This window comes from Leuciscus leuciscus (assembly GCF_965113295.1).
Source record: "Leuciscus leuciscus genome assembly, chromosome: 23".
Taxonomy (NCBI): Eukaryota; Metazoa; Chordata; class Actinopteri; order Cypriniformes; family Leuciscidae; genus Leuciscus; species Leuciscus leuciscus.
This window is the reverse complement of record NC_138747.1, coordinates 11989857-12010402: the sequence shown is the minus strand read 5'-3', so window position 1 is coordinate 12010402 and position 20546 is coordinate 11989857. Positions and strand designations below refer to the sequence as shown.

Below are 20546 nucleotides of genomic sequence, written 5' to 3'. Positions count from 1 at the left end.
ATGTGTGTCAGAATAAAGTCCAACGATAGTATGGACCAGAGTAATACTATACAGACTATACACTACCATTTAAAAAACACACGTGACAATGAGGTCAGCTAGATTATCTATCTTTATAAAAAAAGACAAAGAATAATACTAAAATCTACAAAAATAAATCATTATGACGAGACTAGGGTCTCGTACCAGATTGTTTCATAAAAGCAGACGGTCTATACGCATAGAACTATATCCAGCAGTGTTCACATTAAAAATATATACCGGTCCATCCCTCTCAGAGACTTTTCAAATGCATGCATGATGTGGTAATCCCAATCTGTGCCCATTAGAGAGAGAGAGAGAGAGAGAGAGAGAGAGAGAGAGAGAGAGAGAGAGAGAGAGAGAGAGAGAGAGTAACAAAAGTGTGTGAGAGAGGGAGACAGAAAGCGAGAGAGTGAGCGAAAGAGACAGACAGAGTGAGGGGGCTTTTAAAGGATTTGACAGTGATTTGTAGAATCACAGTTGTGGAATGTTCAGGCTTTTCCACCTTTTCCAGCGTTTTAGTTTCTTAAAGCTCTCAATACTTTCTACATTAAAATCTCACCTTAATCAAATGAATCTTTAGATTGTCGTTGTGTGAGAAGACTGTGGACATTTTAAGATGAGAGCTGAAGACTCGGATGTTGGGGACATCTATCGTGCTTCAAAACCATCCAACTTCAGCTCCAGATGGGCGCTCACTGGCAGCTGCATCAGTCGGTGAGAATCAATTACTAATCGTTATGTCCACACATTGAATGTAAATTCGCTTAAAACGTTGTAAAATGTTGTAAAGATGTCTGCTCAGGTCTCGTGAAACATGGTTAAGAAGCAGTGCTGCTGTTCCCATGAACACTTTATCGAACGGGTGTGCGTGAGTCTCCCCGCGGGAACTTCAGATTTCAGTCCAAATATAGCAATTTTTCCGCTCACCTGTTGCTGAATATGTATTAGTCAATTTGCATTAAATATTAATATGCTTGCCTATACATGCCCTCTATTCTCAGCGGTCTGTTGAGTGCGAAGACGAAAAAGTAGGCTAAGTTCATTTTCTAGAAGACAGACTTTGGGTTGAAATAGCCTAACTGTAAAGAATATAGATATTTTTTGTAAAGTAAAATTATTAATAAAAAACGTTGGCTATACACTGGATGTAAAACTACGTTTATTTCCTTGAATTTTTTTTAATGTGTAGGCTAAATGTAAAAAAAAAAAAAAAAAAAAAATGTAAGGAATGTAAAAGAATATGCTGCTGTGGTGCCCTTACATAAATCTACTATGGTAATAAAACATTTTTGGTCACTACTGTGATGGCAATGCCATGGTATTATTATTATTATTATTTTTTTAAAGTAGGCCTACCTTACAATATCATTATGGTATAAAGAACCAAGTTGGTTGGTAGACTTTTCATTCTTTGTTGAATATTCCTGGTGAAAGAAATAGAATGAAAAAAAAAAGGTTATTAAATATGAAAAAGAATATTTTTTTTAAAACTATTTTAAGTGAAAACATTTTTTGTCAATATTGTGGTTAGCACACTGTTAAAAAATTCAAATTAGTAGGAAACAAACTTAAAAGATGCAACAAAACACAATGCTGTGTGTGTGTGTGTGTGTGTGTGTGTGTGTGTGTGTGTGTGTATATATATATAGCATTATTATAATTCTTAATTCATTCTATTACATTTAATAGAAAAGTGGGTTTGGTTGGCACAATGTAAAAAAATAAATAAAATAAAAATAAATAAATAAAACTTTAACTAGTAGGAAACAAACTTAAAAGATGCAACCAAACACAATGCTGTGTGTGTGTGTGTATATACATTGCATTATTATTATAGTAAATTAATTATATTATATTTAATAGAAAAGCTCTCAACCAGCTATAATTTTGTTGTCTCTTGATAATATCAATGAGTGTGGGTCAAGAGGTCAAACATTTACCTGCACCTTTAATACATTATCACACAATCTATCTACAAAGCAGTGCTGTTGAAAGGCATACTTTGTGCATCATTTTCGTGTACATCTTTTGTCTCATTTCTCCACAGGAGACACAGGTAGAGAAGAAAGCATTGTGCTGTAGCAGAAGAACCAGCCCCTTGCATGGCAGCAATGACATCACAGCAACACGCATCATCACTATGCCATCACTGCAGGATCAGCAGGGCACCCAGACAACACGTGGGCTCCCTGATTCACGTCATGTGGATAGTGATGATGGGATTTACTCCAGAATCCTCGGCCTCCTCCTCAGGAACTCATTCCATAAAGATAGAGGGTGACATCACTCTGGGAGGGCTTTTCCCGGTGCATTCCAGGGGCCCCGCTGGTGTTCCATGTGGGGAAATTAAGAAGGAGAAGGGGATCCATCGTATGGAGGCCATGTTGTATGCGCTGGACCAGATCAACAGCGACCCAGACCTGCTGCCTAACATCACCCTGGGTGCCAGGATACTGGACACGTGCTCCAGGGATACATATGCGCTGGAACAGTCCCTCACCTTTGTCCAGGCCCTCATCCAGAAAGACAACTCAGATGTTCGCTGTTCCAATGGAGAGCCTCCCATCATTCCAAAACCAGAGCGAGTGGTAGGGGTCATCGGGGCTTCGGCCAGCTCAGTGTCCATAATGGTGGCCAACGTTCTTCGACTGTTTGCGGTGAGGGATCATTTTTAACTTTATTTTAATTAACTACATTTTAATGTTGATTCCCTCAGTCTCAGGCTCAGCAAATGTTTCATTTAAGGCAAGACATTACAGATGAATAGAGGTTAAACAAATAGATATCGCCATACTTTCCCAAGTTTATTAATCACAGTACATTAAGACAATTGTTTTGTATTGCAAGTTTTCCAAAATGTTAGGTTGTTTAAACATGCAAATAAATATGCATTCATTTTGTTGACATATTGGAGTTAACGGATTTTTCAAGTAGGACTCTTTTTATATCAGTCCATGAATCAGAAAATACTGTCAGAAAACAGCCAGAAACATATATTTCACCATATTTTTAGGAATAAAATATTATGTAAGAAAATCAGGCAAATTGTATATGTACAAACCCTTCTCTAAAAGCTTTCGGAATATAGATATTTTACAACTGGAAAGTTTGGTGTGAGAGCTACTGAAGTGGAGATGTCTGATTCAGAGCATGAGAAAAAACTCAATGGCCTTTAAAGATATGTATTGTAATTGAAATATAAAGATGCAAATAGACAAAGTGGGAACACATACATTTACATTACGGATGTTTTCTTTCCACTAGTCTGAAAGAAGACATGTTATGGAAGCAAAATTGTCAAAAAGTGACCACAACCAGTGTCTGAAAAAACAATGTTTTTGCCTGTAGTGCCATAAGATGTATGGCTCTTGTATGGCTCTTTTTAATGTTGTATATGTGTGACAGTCACTGGATTTCCTTCCTCTTGCATGGTGTTGCTGCAAGCCTGGATTCTGCAGCGCTGCTGATAGCGCCAGGGCTAGAGGAAGTATAACTAATTCTGTTAAAAGGTTTGGATTGTGTTTCAGCTCACTGGCCTCTCAGCAAGAGCTTCTTAAATGATATAGATTCTTTCTTTATTTTTTTTGTAGAGTATCAGATTTTCCTCAAAGTGAGAAGTGTTTTTGAATTACGCACGTCATTGACCTGTGTCCTTAAATCATTGAGAACCACCACATTGAAATTTGCTGCGTGCTTGTCATTTAATTTCAAATCCTTTCTCATTTCTAGATCGTCATTCAGCTTGCAAATCCTACACCTGAACTACATTCAATTTCATTCCACCCTCTGCCACGTTTGATCTTTTTTATTTATTTATCGGTTTTAATCATTTGTGTTCTTTGTGGTCAGCGCTTAAAGCTGCGTGTGCTTTAGTACGTGAGCTGATAACCTTGCCCAGAAGTTATTTGCAATCATTTTCAGTCACCATGGGTTCAGGGAAGATAAACAATTCACAAAATAAAAGTGACTCATCAAAGCCCCATTAGGTTTTTCTCAGGACATTATACCTGGAATTTGTGCATCCTAATCGTATTTTGATGTGGTTGTTCATTACTTTTAGTGATACGGTCTGGAACAGGGCTGGCTGATATGGCTGAAACAATCACATCTCAATTTTTATTTTTTTTTGCCTTTTGATGCCCTTGGACAAAGCGGAGACTGGGGGATAGTTGGCACACAAATGAAGCAATGAAACCTGAGAAATATTTACTGGAGTAAGTGTCACCCAGACTTTTGTATATCTCAATATTTATATATTTGCTCTGAAATTTGTTATTAAGGCAAGACAAAAACATGGTTACAATATTTTCAGATTTATGGACTGATATAAAGAGATTTCCAAAATCCCCTCTGTAAAAACCTTGAACTCAAATACATAAACAATGTAAAAATATATATATATAAGAATTTTGAACCTGGCTTTATCCAGTGTTCAGATTTCTACTGTAAATATATGCCAATTATTGCATATTTAATTAGATAGCATTACATTTAAACATAGCATTTAAAAAAAACTTGGAATACAAAACTGTGATTAATCAACAGGGGAAGAATGGTGATATATATTTGTTGAAATTTGTGCCCTATTTTGTCTAAAAAAAATGTCATAATTGAAATTATAATACAGCTAATTAGATTCATGTAGATTCATGTAGATTCAAGATACAAGTAAATCACACTTAAAATCTTAAAAATAAGATTTTATAATTAATAAATTCATAATTAAATACAAAATTAACAAAGCTTGTCAAGAAAAAAAAAATGTAATTGATATAAAACAATACAACAGTATATAATAATAAACATTCATATTTTACTCAAAAATGTTTTTCATATAATTGAATAATCAAATTAGGGACTTTCATGAATATTTTTGAATAATAAAGAGTTTGAATCGATTCATTGAAAGGGGTGTGTATGGACGTAGTCACTCAAAGAATAAACAGCTTGTGTCGTCAAATGTAATCTTGAATAATTTTCTATGTTTATCTTTACAAACTTGTTCATGCCCATGTTCCTCCCTGAGTTCTGGTAAGTGGTATCTGAGGAAGACAGATGTTAACTACTGCATTACGGAGGATCCGCTCTCCATTAAAGCCCTCTCTCCAGCTCAGACCCCTGATGGAAAATCAAGCATGAGCCCGGAGAAATGCAGTTGCCGTGTTATCAGCTACAGGCAGCTTCTGTTCTGTGGCTTTAGATGAATGAGTGTGGGCCTTTAACACATAGATCAACAGTCAGGGACAGATCTCATTTCAGTCTCTAGATCTGCTTGACCCTCACATTCTCTAAATCAAGGGTTTCACTAGTCCAGAAAAGATTGTTTTAAAGACAACACAAGATGTCTTTACATAAAGATTTATGAACCATTCTATATCAGATTCTTATGACATTCGGCCTATAAAGCATATTTTTGTAGAAGTGGATTAAGTGCCATACAAGACTTTAAGTATTTGTAAAATCGTGTATATTTTGTAAAGATGTTACTTTTAAAAGAACAATTTATGATTTCATTCAATTTTATGATTACATTAACTTTTTTAATCAGAAATATTATTTAATCTGGATGAATCAACCTGAATATTTTGGGTTATATTTGTACACCACACCAGTTAAAGTCATTGTTAAGGGTCAGATCATGCTGAAAAAAAAAATGCACGTTCACATTTTAAGTGTAGATGCTTAGGGAGCATATGTCTAAAACGAATGAAACACTTCTAGGTAATGTTTGCATGTGATTGCTGTTAATGTTGACATGACTCATGTGTGGAAAGGCTGGAAGGCTGAAATGCTTATGATGCATAGCAACAAATTAGTATCTGAGAAAATCTTTCAGCAACATCCTCCTTACGCCACGTTTTCCTTTATATATTTGCATTGATGCTTTGAAATGGCATCGGATGAGGAATGCATTGCAAACTTTGAATGTTGTTGTTTCTCATGCCAGACGTAACAAGTGTCATGGGTAGTGCAAAGGCTGTAATATATATATATATATGATGGGGGAGGAGAGGTTAAATCTGTCATAGCAAGTAAGCTAGTAGAATTAAATATATTGTATGGCTTATGGCTGAGAAATGGCAACCTTGTCTCTTGATCTGTCTCTCTCCCTCTGTGCTTAACATAATTTGACTAAAACCCCTCTAATCCTTCCAGATAATCTGTCAAATGGTCCTCTCCCTCTTCTCTCCTTCTCCGGTCTGTATCCACCTTTTCCTCACTGTCCGCTTGCCCGCTTCTTTAAAGAACCTTTCATTAAGCCATACGGGCTCGGCAGACATTAGTCGACGCAAAGCCTAGCCCAATGACATCAACTGCATCATTAAGAAACTAGCACAACAGTAAATTAATCTTCTCATCCCTTTTTTTTTTTTATATATACAAACAAATGCTTTTACAGTGGTAGCTCGTGCCATCTGTATTTTCCCAGGATTTGTATGTGCTGCAGCAAACACTGCCACTAAAGCTAGGGTTGTTTTGCTGCAGGAGACATGTGTTTCCCGTGTTTTAGGACATGCCTAAGCAATATTACTAGATATATCATGTATGAGTGTGATATTTATTTTATACAACAGTTCAATAAACAAAAGAGTAACCTTAGACCCAGTATTGCCAATAACTTTGTCTATTTTCAACGAAAATAGTTTAAACCAAAGCCACAGCTTTTTAATAGTTCAGCGTCTCTGAGTGACATTCTTGAATCAGTGTTTTCTGAACTAATCGGTGGAGTGAATATTTCAATATTTGTGTCCCAAATGACACACCATACACTATGCCCTTATACTATGCACTATGTACTCGACCGTGTAGTGTATGAATATTATACGGTCATTTTGTTATCCAGCACCCTCCCCTTTGGCTACATAAGGAAAGCTGCAACAGTTGAGTGCATCAAGTGTCCAACATTCCACCACCCCTTTTTTCGGTTAATTAAGTTCAACATCCGGGTAGTTTCTTTTTTGAAATTTTCTGTATGAACACACTACTCACACTATTTATACTACAAAACGGCATTGAATAGAGCAGAAGCACTCGAACTATGATGCACTAATGACTCATTTCATCCCTGTTTGAATCTGAGTGAATGATTCAGTGACTCACAAATGTCTTCATCCAAAATCACGTACTCTCTAAGAGGGCAATCCTTTTGAATAATTACTTGCTTTGCAACCGTTAAAAAAGGTATGTTCTGTATAGTATGAATGTAATCTGGACATACCACATTTGTCATGTTTTCATTGTTATGTGACCTTGCAATGTGTGCAATGCACACTTCAGAATTTCGCCGTTAGTAGTAAGTCATCCGGGTACTTTTTGCCTACTCCTTTCGAACACTGTGAATTCTGACTCATACTGTTTTTCACCTACTTTATAAGTCTGCATATTCAGATGGAGCCAGTTTTAAATGAATCGATGGGGGAAATGTTTTATTGTTTCACTCATAACAGTAATTTATCGCCACATACTGTTGTGATGATGTAACATACAGAAACAGTCACTCATAAATCCCCACCACACTCTTTAAAATAAAGGTTCTTTATTGGAATGTTTGTTCCATGAAGAACCTTTAACACCCGTGGAACCTTTCCACTGAACAAAAAATTCTTTAGTGGAAAAAGATTCTTTATATGTATTCACACTCAGAAAAAAATATTCTTTTAAGGACTGTTGCCTGAAAGGTTCTTTGAGGAATCAAAAATGGTTGAGAAAACTACCTTTTGGAACCTCCCAGACCTGTCCACGATTTCAACCGAGGGGGAACACTCATCCTGTTGTATAACATCATCAAAAATGAATTTTATCAGTCCAGTAAAATCAATTTAGCAGATCAGAGAATTTCATGGAATTAATGTAAAGGGCACAAAGTGAGTCCTGCTGTTGCTCACTGTCGTGTTCTGTATCTTCCATTTTGCAGATTCCTCAGATCAGTTATGCTTCAACAGCACCTGAGCTTAGTGACAACAACCGCTACGAGTTTTTCTCCCGAGTCGTGCCGCCAGATTCCTTTCAGGCCCAGGCGATGGTGGACATTGTCAAAGCCATGGGATGGAACTACGTTTCTACTCTGGCATCAGAGGGGAACTATGGAGAGAGTGGTGTAGATGCTTTCATCCAGATATCCAGGGAAGCAGGTACAGAAAAGTAATGAAAAGTGACTTCAGTGCTTTTAAAAGGTTGTATTTAAATCTACATTTATAATCATATCTAATATATATTATGTGCTTTGGTTGTAAGCTAATTTAACCTGATTTACCATACCCTGATTTTCCATAACTGTCGAGGAACTTATCACAGTCTATCCAATGATTTAACACATCTGGTGTTGTATTTGATGAGGAAAGAGGATAATGATCAGAGGATAAAGGTTTCCTGTGGGTAAACAAGACATGCTACAGATTGACCGGGATGTTATATTCAATCTAAAGACCCTGCAACCATCATTCTCTTATGAACCATCAAAACTTCAAAACTATTCGTCATTTTAATTTGTTTTATTCAGGGGGTCTTTGCATCGCACAGGCCATTAAAATTCCTAGGGAGCCAAGACCTGGAGAGTTTGACAAGATCATCAAAAGGCTAATGGAGACATCCAATGCCAGAGGGGTTATTATCTTCGCTAATGAAGATGACATCAAGTGAGTTGTCTTTTAGTAGTAATTCTGAATGACTCGGAAGCAGGAGATATAGCCTTGGAAAAGGTTTGAAAATGGTTTGAGAACAGATCAATCACCCTACAACTGGAACATCAGGATTCTTAGAAGGAAATAAGGCAAATTAATATATTACAGAGTGAATTTTAAATGTAGTTTAATTTGCATTTTGTAATTAAATCCTAAATGAACCTGATAATGACACACACACACACACACACACACACACACACACACACACACACACACACACACACACACACACACACACACACACACACACACACACACACACACACACACACACACACACATATATCGTTCGGAAATCAGCAATAATCATCAAATCATAACTATAATGGATCTGATTTTCCTTATCTTTAATGAACCTTAAAGATATTTCTTTCTACCTTCTCTGAGATTTTTTAATTCATTTATTGTAGGCGTGTCCTGGAAGCAGCAAAGAGAGCCAATCTTACAGGTCACTTTTTGTTTGTGGGATCTGATAGCTGGGGAGCAAAAATCTCACCCATCCTGGACCAGGAGGACGTGGCTGAGGGTGCAGTTACCATCCTCCCCAAGCGAGCGTCCATTGATGGTATGAACTTGTAGCAGAGTAAGATCAACGAAGGTTTCATAATTAAGAAAAAAATCCACCCAAAATGTGTGTTTTTTTCAAATTCAGACTCAGTTATTCAAAAAGATTCTGCACCTATGGCCATGTATTAAGTACTTATGTCAAATCGAGTCACATACAGTATATTTATGTAGCGCTCTATACAATACAGATTGTTTCAAAGTAGCTTCACATTAATACAACTGGAAAATAACAGTGCTAACATTCGATTTAAGCTGTAAAGCAGCTCTACAGAAGATAATAGTGCCATTATTCAGCTCAATTTAGTTCAATGTTGATTTAATTCTGTTCAATAACTGTGTAAATGTTGCAGTTAATCAATTATGAAGTTTTTATAATTATAAAAAGTATAATAATTACTCAGCTCAAGAAAGTTCAGTATTGATTCAGTTCAGTTCAATAACAGTGTCAATATTATTAAGTTAGTGTGATTATCCAGCTCAATTCGGTTAAAATTTTGTTCATATCCGAAAGTTTCAGTGCAGTTTAATACATAATATTAAATTTGTCTTTTAAACCCCAACTGAGCAACCCGAATGTGACAGAGGCAAGAAAAATTCCATCAGGTGACAATAGTGGAGAAAAAAAAACAACCTTTGGAGTTGTAATGCAGCTTTTGCCATACAGCTGAAAATTTTCATTCTGGGGTGAATTATCCCTTTAACCTGTTTCTCAGGGTTTGACCAGTACTTTGCCACAAGATCTCTGGAAAACAACAGGAGGAACATCTGGTTCGCTGAGTTCTGGGAGGATGACTTCAAATGCAAACTGACACGGCCTGGAATCAGAGGCGAAAGCGGGCTGAGGAAATGCACAGGCGAGGAAATCATTTCCAACAAATTACTCCCATAAATGCTGTAGTACTTGAATTATCATACATTCTTATGCTTTTAAGATGTGCAAAGCACATCTAAATGGATTATTCCTCCAGCAAAGCTTTTCAATTCCTGTCGTGTTGCTTTCGGTCTTTTAGGAGAAGAACGAATCAGCCAGGATTCGGCATACGAGCAGGAAGGGAAAGTGCAGTTTGTGATCGACGCTGTGTATGCCATGGCCCACGCTCTCCATAGCATGCACATAGATCTTTGTCCGGGTTCAATGGGCGTTTGTGAAAAAATGGACCCGGTGGATGGAAGAATGCTGCTGAGTTACATACGTGCAGTCAATTTTAATGGTAAGCCTTCTCAAGGACACAGCTGAAGCATGTGAGCCATTCCAAACATTGTGAACGAGACCTTGAGACAGTCAGAATTTCCGTAATGGCTACAAGACTAATGAACTTCACAGCAGTTTGAATGTAAGTCATTATTTCCGAGGAATGCTTTGTTTGAATCTGCCAGGAAGGTTGCACGTAATAAACGTGCACTTCTTGAATCGAGGATATTGCCATTACTGTGAGACTGACAGGTGATAATAGGTGAGGAGTAGTTTCTGCAAGAGGGGAAAGGCCAGAACAGAAGCTGCTGTTTCCAAGGAGGAGGGTTGTGAGTCCCATGGGTTAGTCAGAGTGCGGCGAGAGAGGTCAGCACTCAATCCCAGCCTGAAGAGATCCACTAATGCACAATGCAGCAGCGCACGTACCTCGTCTCTCTCTACTTGTCTATGATTCTCCCTGGGGCAGCCTCTCTCCAAACACAAGGCGCATTTCCTTTTTCAGCGCTATCTTTCTGTGAAAATCCCTTTTCTTTTCGTCACTCGCTCTTAAGACATTTCTATGAAAAGCACAGCTATTCAGTTTACGCACAGTGGACGTCCTCACGCTCTTTTATGGAAATCTTTTCGGCCTTGAGTACCTAAGGGGAACAAAACACTGTGTGCAGACCGTGATTTGCGATTCGTAAACTCTGGAACGTGAAATTGAGTTTGCCTTGTCGTACCACATTTTTCCTCATATAATTACATTTTGTTGGTAGCACTTTACAGAAAGGATCATTAATTAGTTAAATGCATTACTTAACATGAACTAACAATCAAAAATATTTCTAAAGCATTTATTCATCTTTGTTAATGTTAATTTCAACATTTACTGATACATTATTAAAATCAAAAGTTGAATCTGTTAATATAATTTAATGGATTTAAGCTAACATGAAGTACAATGCTTTAATAACAACTAACATTAACAAAGATTAATAAATACTGTAACAAATGTATTGCTATTAGTTCATGTTAGTTATTGCATTAATTAATGTTAATAATGGGACTTTATTGTAAAGTGTTACCATTTTGTCAGTTACAACACAATTTTTTTAAGCAAGCTTTGATATGGAAAAGTCACCTTCAAAGTTATGCTTGACAATTTTACTTTAAATCAAAAGGTGAAAAAGAACAATGGTTTGCAGAAGCGTGCATTGTCACGCATTAATCAAATTTTATGCCATTCCAGTGGGTCATTTCTTTTAAATAACTCTGTTGTTTCAAATGATTGCATTTGAAATAATAACTAGTGATGTTGAATATCAAAACCCTGTGTGTTTACTCTGAAGGCAGTGCCGGTACAAGTGTGATGTTTAATGAAAACGGTGACGCCCCAGGACGATACGATATCTTTCAATACCAGCTTTCCAACACCACCAGCCCGGGATATAAACTCATCGGCCAGTGGACCAACCACTTACGACTCAGTGTAAGCACATTAAGCCCCTTTGTAGTTTGGGACATTTCTGAATGCGTGTTCTTGAAATATTCCCCTCTCTTTCTGTAAGGCTGAGGAAATGCAGTGGTCTGGAGGGGATAAAGCGGTTCCAGACTCAGTTTGCAGCTTCCCCTGTGAGTCTGGGGAGAGGAAGAGGATGGTGAAGGGCGTGCCGTGCTGCTGGCACTGTGAACTATGCGACGGCTATCAGTACCTATTGGACGAGTTTAACTGTGACATGTGTCCCTATGACATGAGGCCCACCCCTAATCGCACGAGCTGCAGACCCACTCCCATCATCAAGCTAGAGTGGAGCTCTCCGTGGGCCATTATCCCGGTATTTCTGGCAGTGCTGGGCATTCTTGCCACATCAGGAGTCATCATCACCTTCATCCGCTTCAACGACACCCCAATAGTCCGTGCTTCGGGCCGAGAGCTCAGCTATGTTCTCCTGACGGGCATCTTCCTCATCTACCTCATCACCTTCCTCATGATCGCCGAGCCAGGCGCCGTGGTGTGCGCGTTCCGCAGGCTGTTATTGGGGCTGGGCATGTGCATCAGTTATTCTGCCATGCTCACAAAAACGAATCGAATCTACAGGATCTTTGAGCAGGGAAAAAAATCAGTCACACCACCAAAATTTATCAGCCCCACATCCCAGTTGATCATCACATTTATTCTGATCTCAGTACAGGTGCGTGTATGTCTGTAATACAATTTACATTCATTTAGCAGGCGCTTTTGTCCAAAACGATCTACCAGATACTTGAGCAACATACATGTTAAAAATGCACACATTTTTTACTCATCTAGAAAGTTTTTTTCACATAACTTTGTAGTATTATCACATTCCCATATATGTTGAAAAACTGTATGTTTTGTGTGTTCAAAAAAGAACGTTTTTGTAGAATAAAAAACAAAACAAAAAATAAAACATTTCCAACAATCAAAATCTGAACAATATTCTGCCAATTCCACTAAATTTTTTATTTTTTGAACACACAAAAAATACAGTAATTCAACATATATGGGAATTTAATATATATATATCAAACCTTTAGTCAATGTTAATTTCAATTATTGTATCTAAATGAACTCTTGATCAGAGTAACTGCTCTGTTATGTGTTTACAGTGTTGTCACTGTGCTTTATGTCTCCAAAATATATTTTGGTCTAAGGACTTTTCGTCCATTAAATTATTAAAGAAGCAAGCTTTTGAGTGTAGCACGGAGGGGCTGCAATTTCACTGAAAGCTCTTCTCTTTTTGGTGTCAGCCATTAATGGTGGTTTACTATTTGAGAAAACATTTAGAAACATGGTCTCTTGGATTCTTATTGAACTGATTTTTAGTGGTATTAATGATATCGTGGACCTTTACAGAAGTTGATTTTGTGTGAATGTTGATTCATTGCTCTTTTCTGCTCACAGCTCCTGGGTGTTTTCATTTGGTTTGGAGTGATGCCCCCTCACACGAATATCGACTTTGATGAGCTACGTCCCCCCAACCCGGAGTATGCCCGTGGAATCCTGAAATGTGATATGTCAGATCTGTCTCTGATTGGCTGTCTGAGCTACAGTATGGGGCTGATGGTCACATGTACAGTCTATGCCATTAAGAGCAGAGGGGTTCCTGAGACCTTCAATGAGGCCAAACCCATCGGCTTTACCATGTACACCACCTGTATCATCTGGTTGGCCTTTGTTCCCATTTTTTTCGGCACATCACAATCCACAGAAAAGGTAAACTGTCAATAAGATATTTTGGACAGATTTATCTGATTTAAATAGAACAGGCAATATAGAACAGCTCTATATAGAAAAAAAATGATTACATTTACATTTATTGCAAAGCGACTTACAGATGAGAACAATAGAAGCAGTTAAAACTAACAATAGGACAACAATATGCAAGTGCTATGACCCTTCCCAGTTTAATCTAACGCAGTACGTGTACTTTTTTTTTATTTTTTATTTTTTTTAAAGAATAGAAGATAAAGTGTTAGTATTAATGGATCAAGTGTTGCCGAAAAAATAGATGTACGTTTTGTTTTTGTTGCAACAATGCATTAATTACATTTGTTCATACAGTATTTTCCCCGACTATGTAAATAAGCACATTAAATTTTAAATTATTATTAATTTTCTCACAAAATTCTTTTGCATTTCTTTTCATTTAATTCTTTTGAGATACATATGTCACTTACATTGCAATCATTTCACGATTGTTTCACTATTAACAGTCTGTGTTTGGGTCTGTTGGCATATTTGATATCATCATCTACCGGTATATAAAATCCTAAGTCTTTCTTCCATGATTTTAGTGTAGAAGATTCGCTGGTGCCTGACATTAACATGTTATACAGAAATATGATCTTCACTCTGTAAGTGTCTAGACATACATTTCTCTGGATAAGATGGCTCTGGTTCAGTTAATGATGCTGCAACATTTTCTTGTGAATGCTTCAACCATAATCAGATATTAGAAACCTAAAAAACTATATCTGGTTACCATAATTGCTATTTAATTGGATGATGTTTTGTATTGGACTAAAAGCTGTTAAGATGCTGGTCACACTTAATGCATTTAGTTATTCAATTTTTCACGTCTATTCATCCTGTGGGGGATGGTTTTGCTTACAAAGCACGGGGATTTAAAAATAGAAAGTATACTCTGACTAATAGAGAGGTCTTTTAGTGGCCGGTCAACCGCAAAGCTTTTGACCCTCAGGTGGTCTTCAAGTCTTTTCATTTCTTGAAAATGCATGGAAAAATAAAAGACTAGACTACAGAGCGGGCGGCAGTGTGTATGTATATATATTTTTAGATATGTGTTTTTGAGTGCTGTTATCTCACATTTTTTTATACTGAGTTTAAATTTTAAAGTGTATTATGTTTAGTTTTATAATGTTAATAAAAAACAGTTTTAATAGTTTCTTGTGTGACAGCGCTTTAGACTTTTTAGAGTGGCAGTCATTATATGGGTGCAGTCCACATAATTGCATGAAATTTAAGATCTCTTTAGGGGCTATTATGATATTTATATTATAAATGAACACAACTGTGTTGTGCATCTTCGCCAGTTGTCATATATGAATGACTCACATGCCAGTAAACATGCATGAGATCAGGTTTATTCATTTGGCTCATATTAAAGACGCAGAAAATAGGCTCACATAGCTGACCTCACATCAACCTTATTTGACTACATAATTAATGTATGCAAATTATATGTCGCACTAAGACGGGATACTATAAACTGACTGAATTGTTTGCACGTGGCTGATGTCAGCCCTTTGGGTCATTACACTGATTACACTGATTTCCAGGGAATTAATTGTGACCATCAACAGAGAGTATGTATATAAGTGTAATGTGGAGTGCTAAAGCCCTGACAGCTGATCTACCACTTGTGATAGGTCGCAGCTGAGGCCAGGCTAAAATATTACTCTTAATCTTTTTTCCGCCCTGAACCAGATGTTCATTCAGACAACCACGCTGACTGTGTCCATGAGCTTGAGTGCCACGGTGTCCCTGGGCATGCTGTACATCCCCAAAGTCTATGTCATCATCTTCCACCCAGAGCAGAACGTTCAGAAGCGCAAGCGTAGCTTCAAAGCCGTGGCCCAGGCAGCCACTGTTTCCACTCATCTCTCGCAGAAATCCAACGACAAGCAGAACGGAGAGACCAAAGTTGAACCTGATAGATCCCAATAAAGACCAGAAGGTAAAAAAATAAAAATGTTGTACCTGTATATCTTACCTGTATACTTATTTATATATTCTTTTTTATATGTATATATTCACACACACACACACACACACACACACACACACACACACACACACACACACACACACACACACACACACACACACACACACACACACACACACACACACACATATATATATATAAAAAATCTAAATTATTCAACCCTCTGAATAGAATCCCTCACAACAGCACAAATCTGCAAAACAGAAGCACACCTGATGCAACTAATCAAGGGCTTCATTAGTTGCACCAGGTGTGCTTGAGCTAGAACACGTGAAATATCTGAAATGGCTAGGTTTTTTGAGTGTCATGTTTGATTGCATGTTAGAAAATTTGGCTAAGTAAAGAATGGTCCTGGTGAGTGGAGAATTTTTTTCTCATTCTCGTTAAGAGAAAAAAATCATCACCCTTCACAAACAAGGAACAGGATCCAAAAAAATAGTGAAGGCACTAAATGTTTCTAGAACACCGTTGGAAGCATAGTTCGCAAGTTCAAAGTTAAAGGGACAGTGGTTACACTACATGGACGAGGCAGAAAAAGGAAGCTATCAATGCTGCAACCAGATTTCTGAGAAGGCAGGTTCAGAAAAACCCTCAAGTAACTGCAAAAGACCTGCAGAAAAACTTGGTGGCAACAGGACACATGCCAGAACTTGTACATCACTACTGATCCAAAAGCACAAAAAAAAGTTGGCTCCAATTTGCTCAAAAATCATATAAATAAGCCACAGAAGTTTTGGGATTCTGTTCTGTGGAGCGATGAAACAAAACTGGAACTTTCCGGCCCTATGGATCAGCGGTATGTCTGGAGGAAGAAGAATTAAGTATATGCTGAAAAGAACACTCTGCCTATGGTGGTGCTTGTTGATGCTCTGGGGCTGCTCTGCATCCTCTGGCACTGGAAACATGCAGGGTGTGGAAAGCAAGATGGATTCATTGTAGTATCAGGAAATCCTTGGAGAAAACGTCATGCCGTCAGTGAGGAAGCTGAAGCTTGGGTGTCATTGGACCTTCCAACCGGACAATGGCATACCTTAAAATACCCAAGCATACCTTAAATTCCACCAAGGCTTGGATGTAGAAGAAGTTCTGGAAGATTCTACAATGGCCATCACAGTCACCTGACTTGAACCCCATAGAAAATCTCTGGTGGGATTTGGAGAAGGCGGTTGCAGCACACAAACCCAAGAATATTACTGAACTGAAGGCCATTGCTCATGAGGAATGGGCTAAGATTCCTCAGAAACGCTGTCAGAAGCTGCTGTCTGGTTATACATCTCGTTTGCAGCAGGTCATAACAGCAAAATTATGTTCTACTAAGTACTAAAGATGCTTACAATGAAAGGGTTGAGACTGCAGATAATTTTGAGACTGCAGAAGTCATTAATAAACCACTTGAAACATTTGTTGTGTAGAGCTATTCCAATTACTTTTTTTTATTTGTTCATTGCAAACAGCTGAAAGTCTGTAAATTTAGCCAATAAACCTGATTTGCAATGGGGGTTGAATATTTTCGATTACAACTGTATATATTTATGTGAGTATATACAGTAGGGGCCAAAAGTGATGTATGGAAGGGATAGTTGTTATATATATATAACCGTATATATATATATATATATATACTGTATGAGGGAAGAACAAAACACTAAACTTGGCAAAAAAGGTAAACTACAGCAACAGGTTTTATTTTACTATGGAAAAAAAGGCATATAAAATCCAAAAGCTAACAGGAAAAAAACATATATTGATTACAACATAATCAGTTATTAATATTTCCTTGGTTCACTCTGTTTTTGCATGTGTTCATAATTTCTTTGTATGACAGCCTGGCCAAAAATTACGTCTGCACAGTTTGGCATGTTTCATTGCATTATTATAACTAAAACAATTGACTCCAAGCAAAACTATGCAATTTGCTTAAAAAATCTTTAACAAATTTTGATGATAATTAGTCTGGACATTATTTATTTGTTGTTTTTACAGACAAATTGCATTATATAACATATTTGCTATCTATCTTCAGGTGACCAAGGCCTGTGTACATCCTAATGAAGTAGTCTGAGGAGATAGTCAAGGCAAACTGCTGTTTGCTAAATCATTCATTCTGCAACCTCAAATGGACAAGGATCACCAGAGGATGTGCGGATTTGTAATATCTGCAACAAGAGAAGAGTCTGGCTGAGAATAACACTGAAATAATCAATTAATTGTACAATATGTACAGAAATAAGAGGATCAATGGATTCTTTTTGATGTGGAACTCTCACATCAGCTTTGAGACTGGAACGTATTTGTCCCCTTGAATATTTCCCTTGTCACCACGGCATCACCAACCGAGTTGAAATTATAGATTTGTGAATTCATAATGAAGAAGAACAAAGTCACTGGAGAAAAACGATAGAACATTTCTTTTACCAGCATTTCTTGAAAGACTAAGTGTTTGCATCTGATGTATCCAAACGGAATCGGACAACTTGAGTACATTAATAAGTCACATTCAGTTTCAGTGTCATCTCCATCCTTATCTCCTTAAGTACATATCATAAATGATGACAGAGCTACAGAGACAATGTTGGGATCAAATATGTTTCAACAGTCCAGCCAGTAGAACGCAGATACATGGAGGTTTCACTCTCTTTGAACTCTTTGCTTTCGAAAATGTGCCATAACTTATGTTTCAGATGTTTCCGAATAAATGTTTTAAGTGTCTTGTGTGCAATCCTTATAATAGGCAATCCTGTATTCTAAATCATATTTATTAAAAAATGATAGATTACCAAGAGAAAACAATGACAATCTGTAATGGCAACAAAGTTTTGATTAGAGATGTTTAGTTTTATCATGTTTCCTTGAGCTCCCCAAGAACTACTGATTTTTAAACAAAATGTATGCTAATGATCAGTATTTAATGATTGATTAAAATGAAAATAGTACAAGTCGACTTTAGAGACTGACATTCAGATCCTTTTTTGTCACATGCAACTAGCATTCAGAGTAGTCACTTATATATTTTGCATTATAGCAAATGGGGAAAAAGACCGTGCATTAAGTTCATTGTTTGATTAGTGGTATTTGCAGTATTATTTCAAGAAGCATTTAATATTAAATGATGATGACCATGCAGTTACTGTAAACTCAGGTTCCAAGTTGGCTTACTTAGCCTTGATGAATTTTGTGGGTGTCTTGTTTTCATTTAAGAGATAAAAGAAAAAACACTGGAATAAAAATGTATTGATTGAATGCATGTTGGGGAAAAAAATATTTAATAAATCCTGAAAAAAATGTATATTGAAGTCATCATATGTTACTGTATAGAAATCAGTATGATTGTGAGTGATTGTTCTCATAGTTGTTGTAAGGCAAAAACACATCCAATGGTCCATTTACCCCGGGGCTTTTCATCCGTTGTTCCATCATCTAAAATCATGTAAATGTCTCATTTACTTAAAGGGATACTCTACTTTTTTTGGAAATAGGCTCATTTTACAATTCCCCCAGAGTTAAACAGTTGAGTCTTACCGTTTTCGAATCCATTCAGCCGAACTCCGGGTCTGGTGGTACCACTTTTAGCATAGCTTAGCATAGATCATTGAATCGGACAGGGCCATTAGCATCTCTCTCAAAAAAAATGACGTAATAATCAAGAAACTTTGCTGCCGTACCATGGGTGCAGCAGGCGAAATGATAGGACGCAGCGCCTGCAAATAGGTCAAATAGGTTAGACAAACCGGTCACGCTGGAAGTTACGAAGCTGGGGACTATTTTCAGGCGCTGCGTCATATCATTACGCCTGCTGGAGCCATGGTACGGCAGCAAAGTTTCTTGATTATTACGCAGGAATGAGAGTATAGTTCCTAGCCATATCAGTCTAGAAAATCGCAACTTTTCATTTTCCGTCGGCCTTAGTACACGATGTAGCTACAGAAGAGTCAAGTTTTAAATAGGAAAAATATCGAAACTCTTTGGTCATTTTTTTGAGAGAGATGCTAATGGTCCTGTCCGATTCAATGATCTATGCTAAGCTATGCTAAAAGTGGTACCGCCAGACCCGGAGATCGGCTGAATGTATTCGAAAACGGTAAAACTCAACTGTTTAACTCTGGGGGAGTTGTAAAATGAGCCTATTTCCCAAAAAAGTGGAGTATCCCTTTAATATCTGTGAGGGATGAAGTCTTAGAAAATCTGTTTAGATTTATAAAGTTACAAAAGAATACTGAAGAATAATTGTCAATAAACTGTTGAATAATTGAAAATGTATGCACACCCAGAGGTGTAACCTCTTTGGGTCATGGCCACATTATCACCTTGGTGTGCAGAAACTTTCAACAATTAATCTGGAGTCAATTACTGAACATAATAACAACTCACCCAAACTATTAGGCTATTTGAAAGCGTCACTTTGGAATGGTGGTTTGTTTCTAAGTAATTATTGGTCATACAAAAAGAGAGACAGCATAGGCTACTTTCTATACATTTAATAGAAATTGTGCGTAATTTTTATGGAAATTTAGTATGGTTTTCAAAAAACCTGAAAGTAGTCCATAGTTATGCAGTTATAGATCATCTGTTCAGCAATGTTGGAGAACGTCAAGCATGAGGCACACTATTGCCACTTTAAAAATGGGTCAAATTTAGGCCTAACATATATGTTCACCGATACATTTTTAAATAGTTAAATATAAAAAAATATGTTGCGTATATACTGTCACCAAAACAAATGTGTCTAATGTGTGGTATTCAATAAGATTTTCTTTACTGAAAATGGGTCAAAAACCACCGTAAGTCTATCGAAGGGTTGATGCGGTAGGGGGCAGTGCAAAGCAA

The 20546-nt window shown here is 37.2% G+C and overlaps 1 protein-coding gene across 2 annotated transcripts; it reads left to right on the top strand.

Annotated features, from left to right (window-relative positions):
• Positions 1 to 458: 458 nt before the first annotated feature.
• Positions 459 to 20338, top strand: grm6b (glutamate receptor, metabotropic 6b). 2 transcript variants are annotated; one of them, XM_082155700.1, is made up of 12 exons: positions 459 to 738; positions 2072 to 2681; positions 7940 to 8156; positions 8525 to 8660; positions 9119 to 9273; positions 9989 to 10129; positions 10286 to 10486; positions 11799 to 11938; positions 12018 to 12641; positions 13376 to 13687; positions 15422 to 15671; positions 17746 to 20338. In XM_082155700.1, exons 2-11 carry the CDS (start codon positions 2127 to 2129, stop codon positions 15659 to 15661), a joined length of 2721 nt encoding a protein of 906 aa, XP_082011826.1. In that variant the 5' UTR covers positions 459 to 738; positions 2072 to 2126; the 3' UTR covers positions 15662 to 15671; positions 17746 to 20338. The 2 variants fall into 2 exon arrangements, with proteins under 2 accessions (XP_082011826.1, XP_082011827.1); XM_082155701.1 differs by lacking the exons at positions 459 to 738; positions 2072 to 2681 and adding an exon at positions 4037 to 4238.
• Positions 20339 to 20546: the final 208 nt, after the last annotated feature.

Excerpts from the sequence above, each read along its gene's own strand:
- grm6b (XM_082155700.1), top strand. The coding sequence starts at position 2,127 with ATGGCAGCAATGACATCACAGCAACACGCATCATCACTATGCCATCAC. Across the intron at positions 10,130-10,285 it reads CGGGCTGAGGAAATGCACAG|GAGAAGAACGAATCAGCCAG; the intron begins GCGAGGAAATCA and ends TCGGTCTTTTAG. Across the intron at positions 10,487-11,798 it reads ACGTGCAGTCAATTTTAATG|GCAGTGCCGGTACAAGTGTG; the intron begins GTAAGCCTTCTC and ends TTTACTCTGAAG.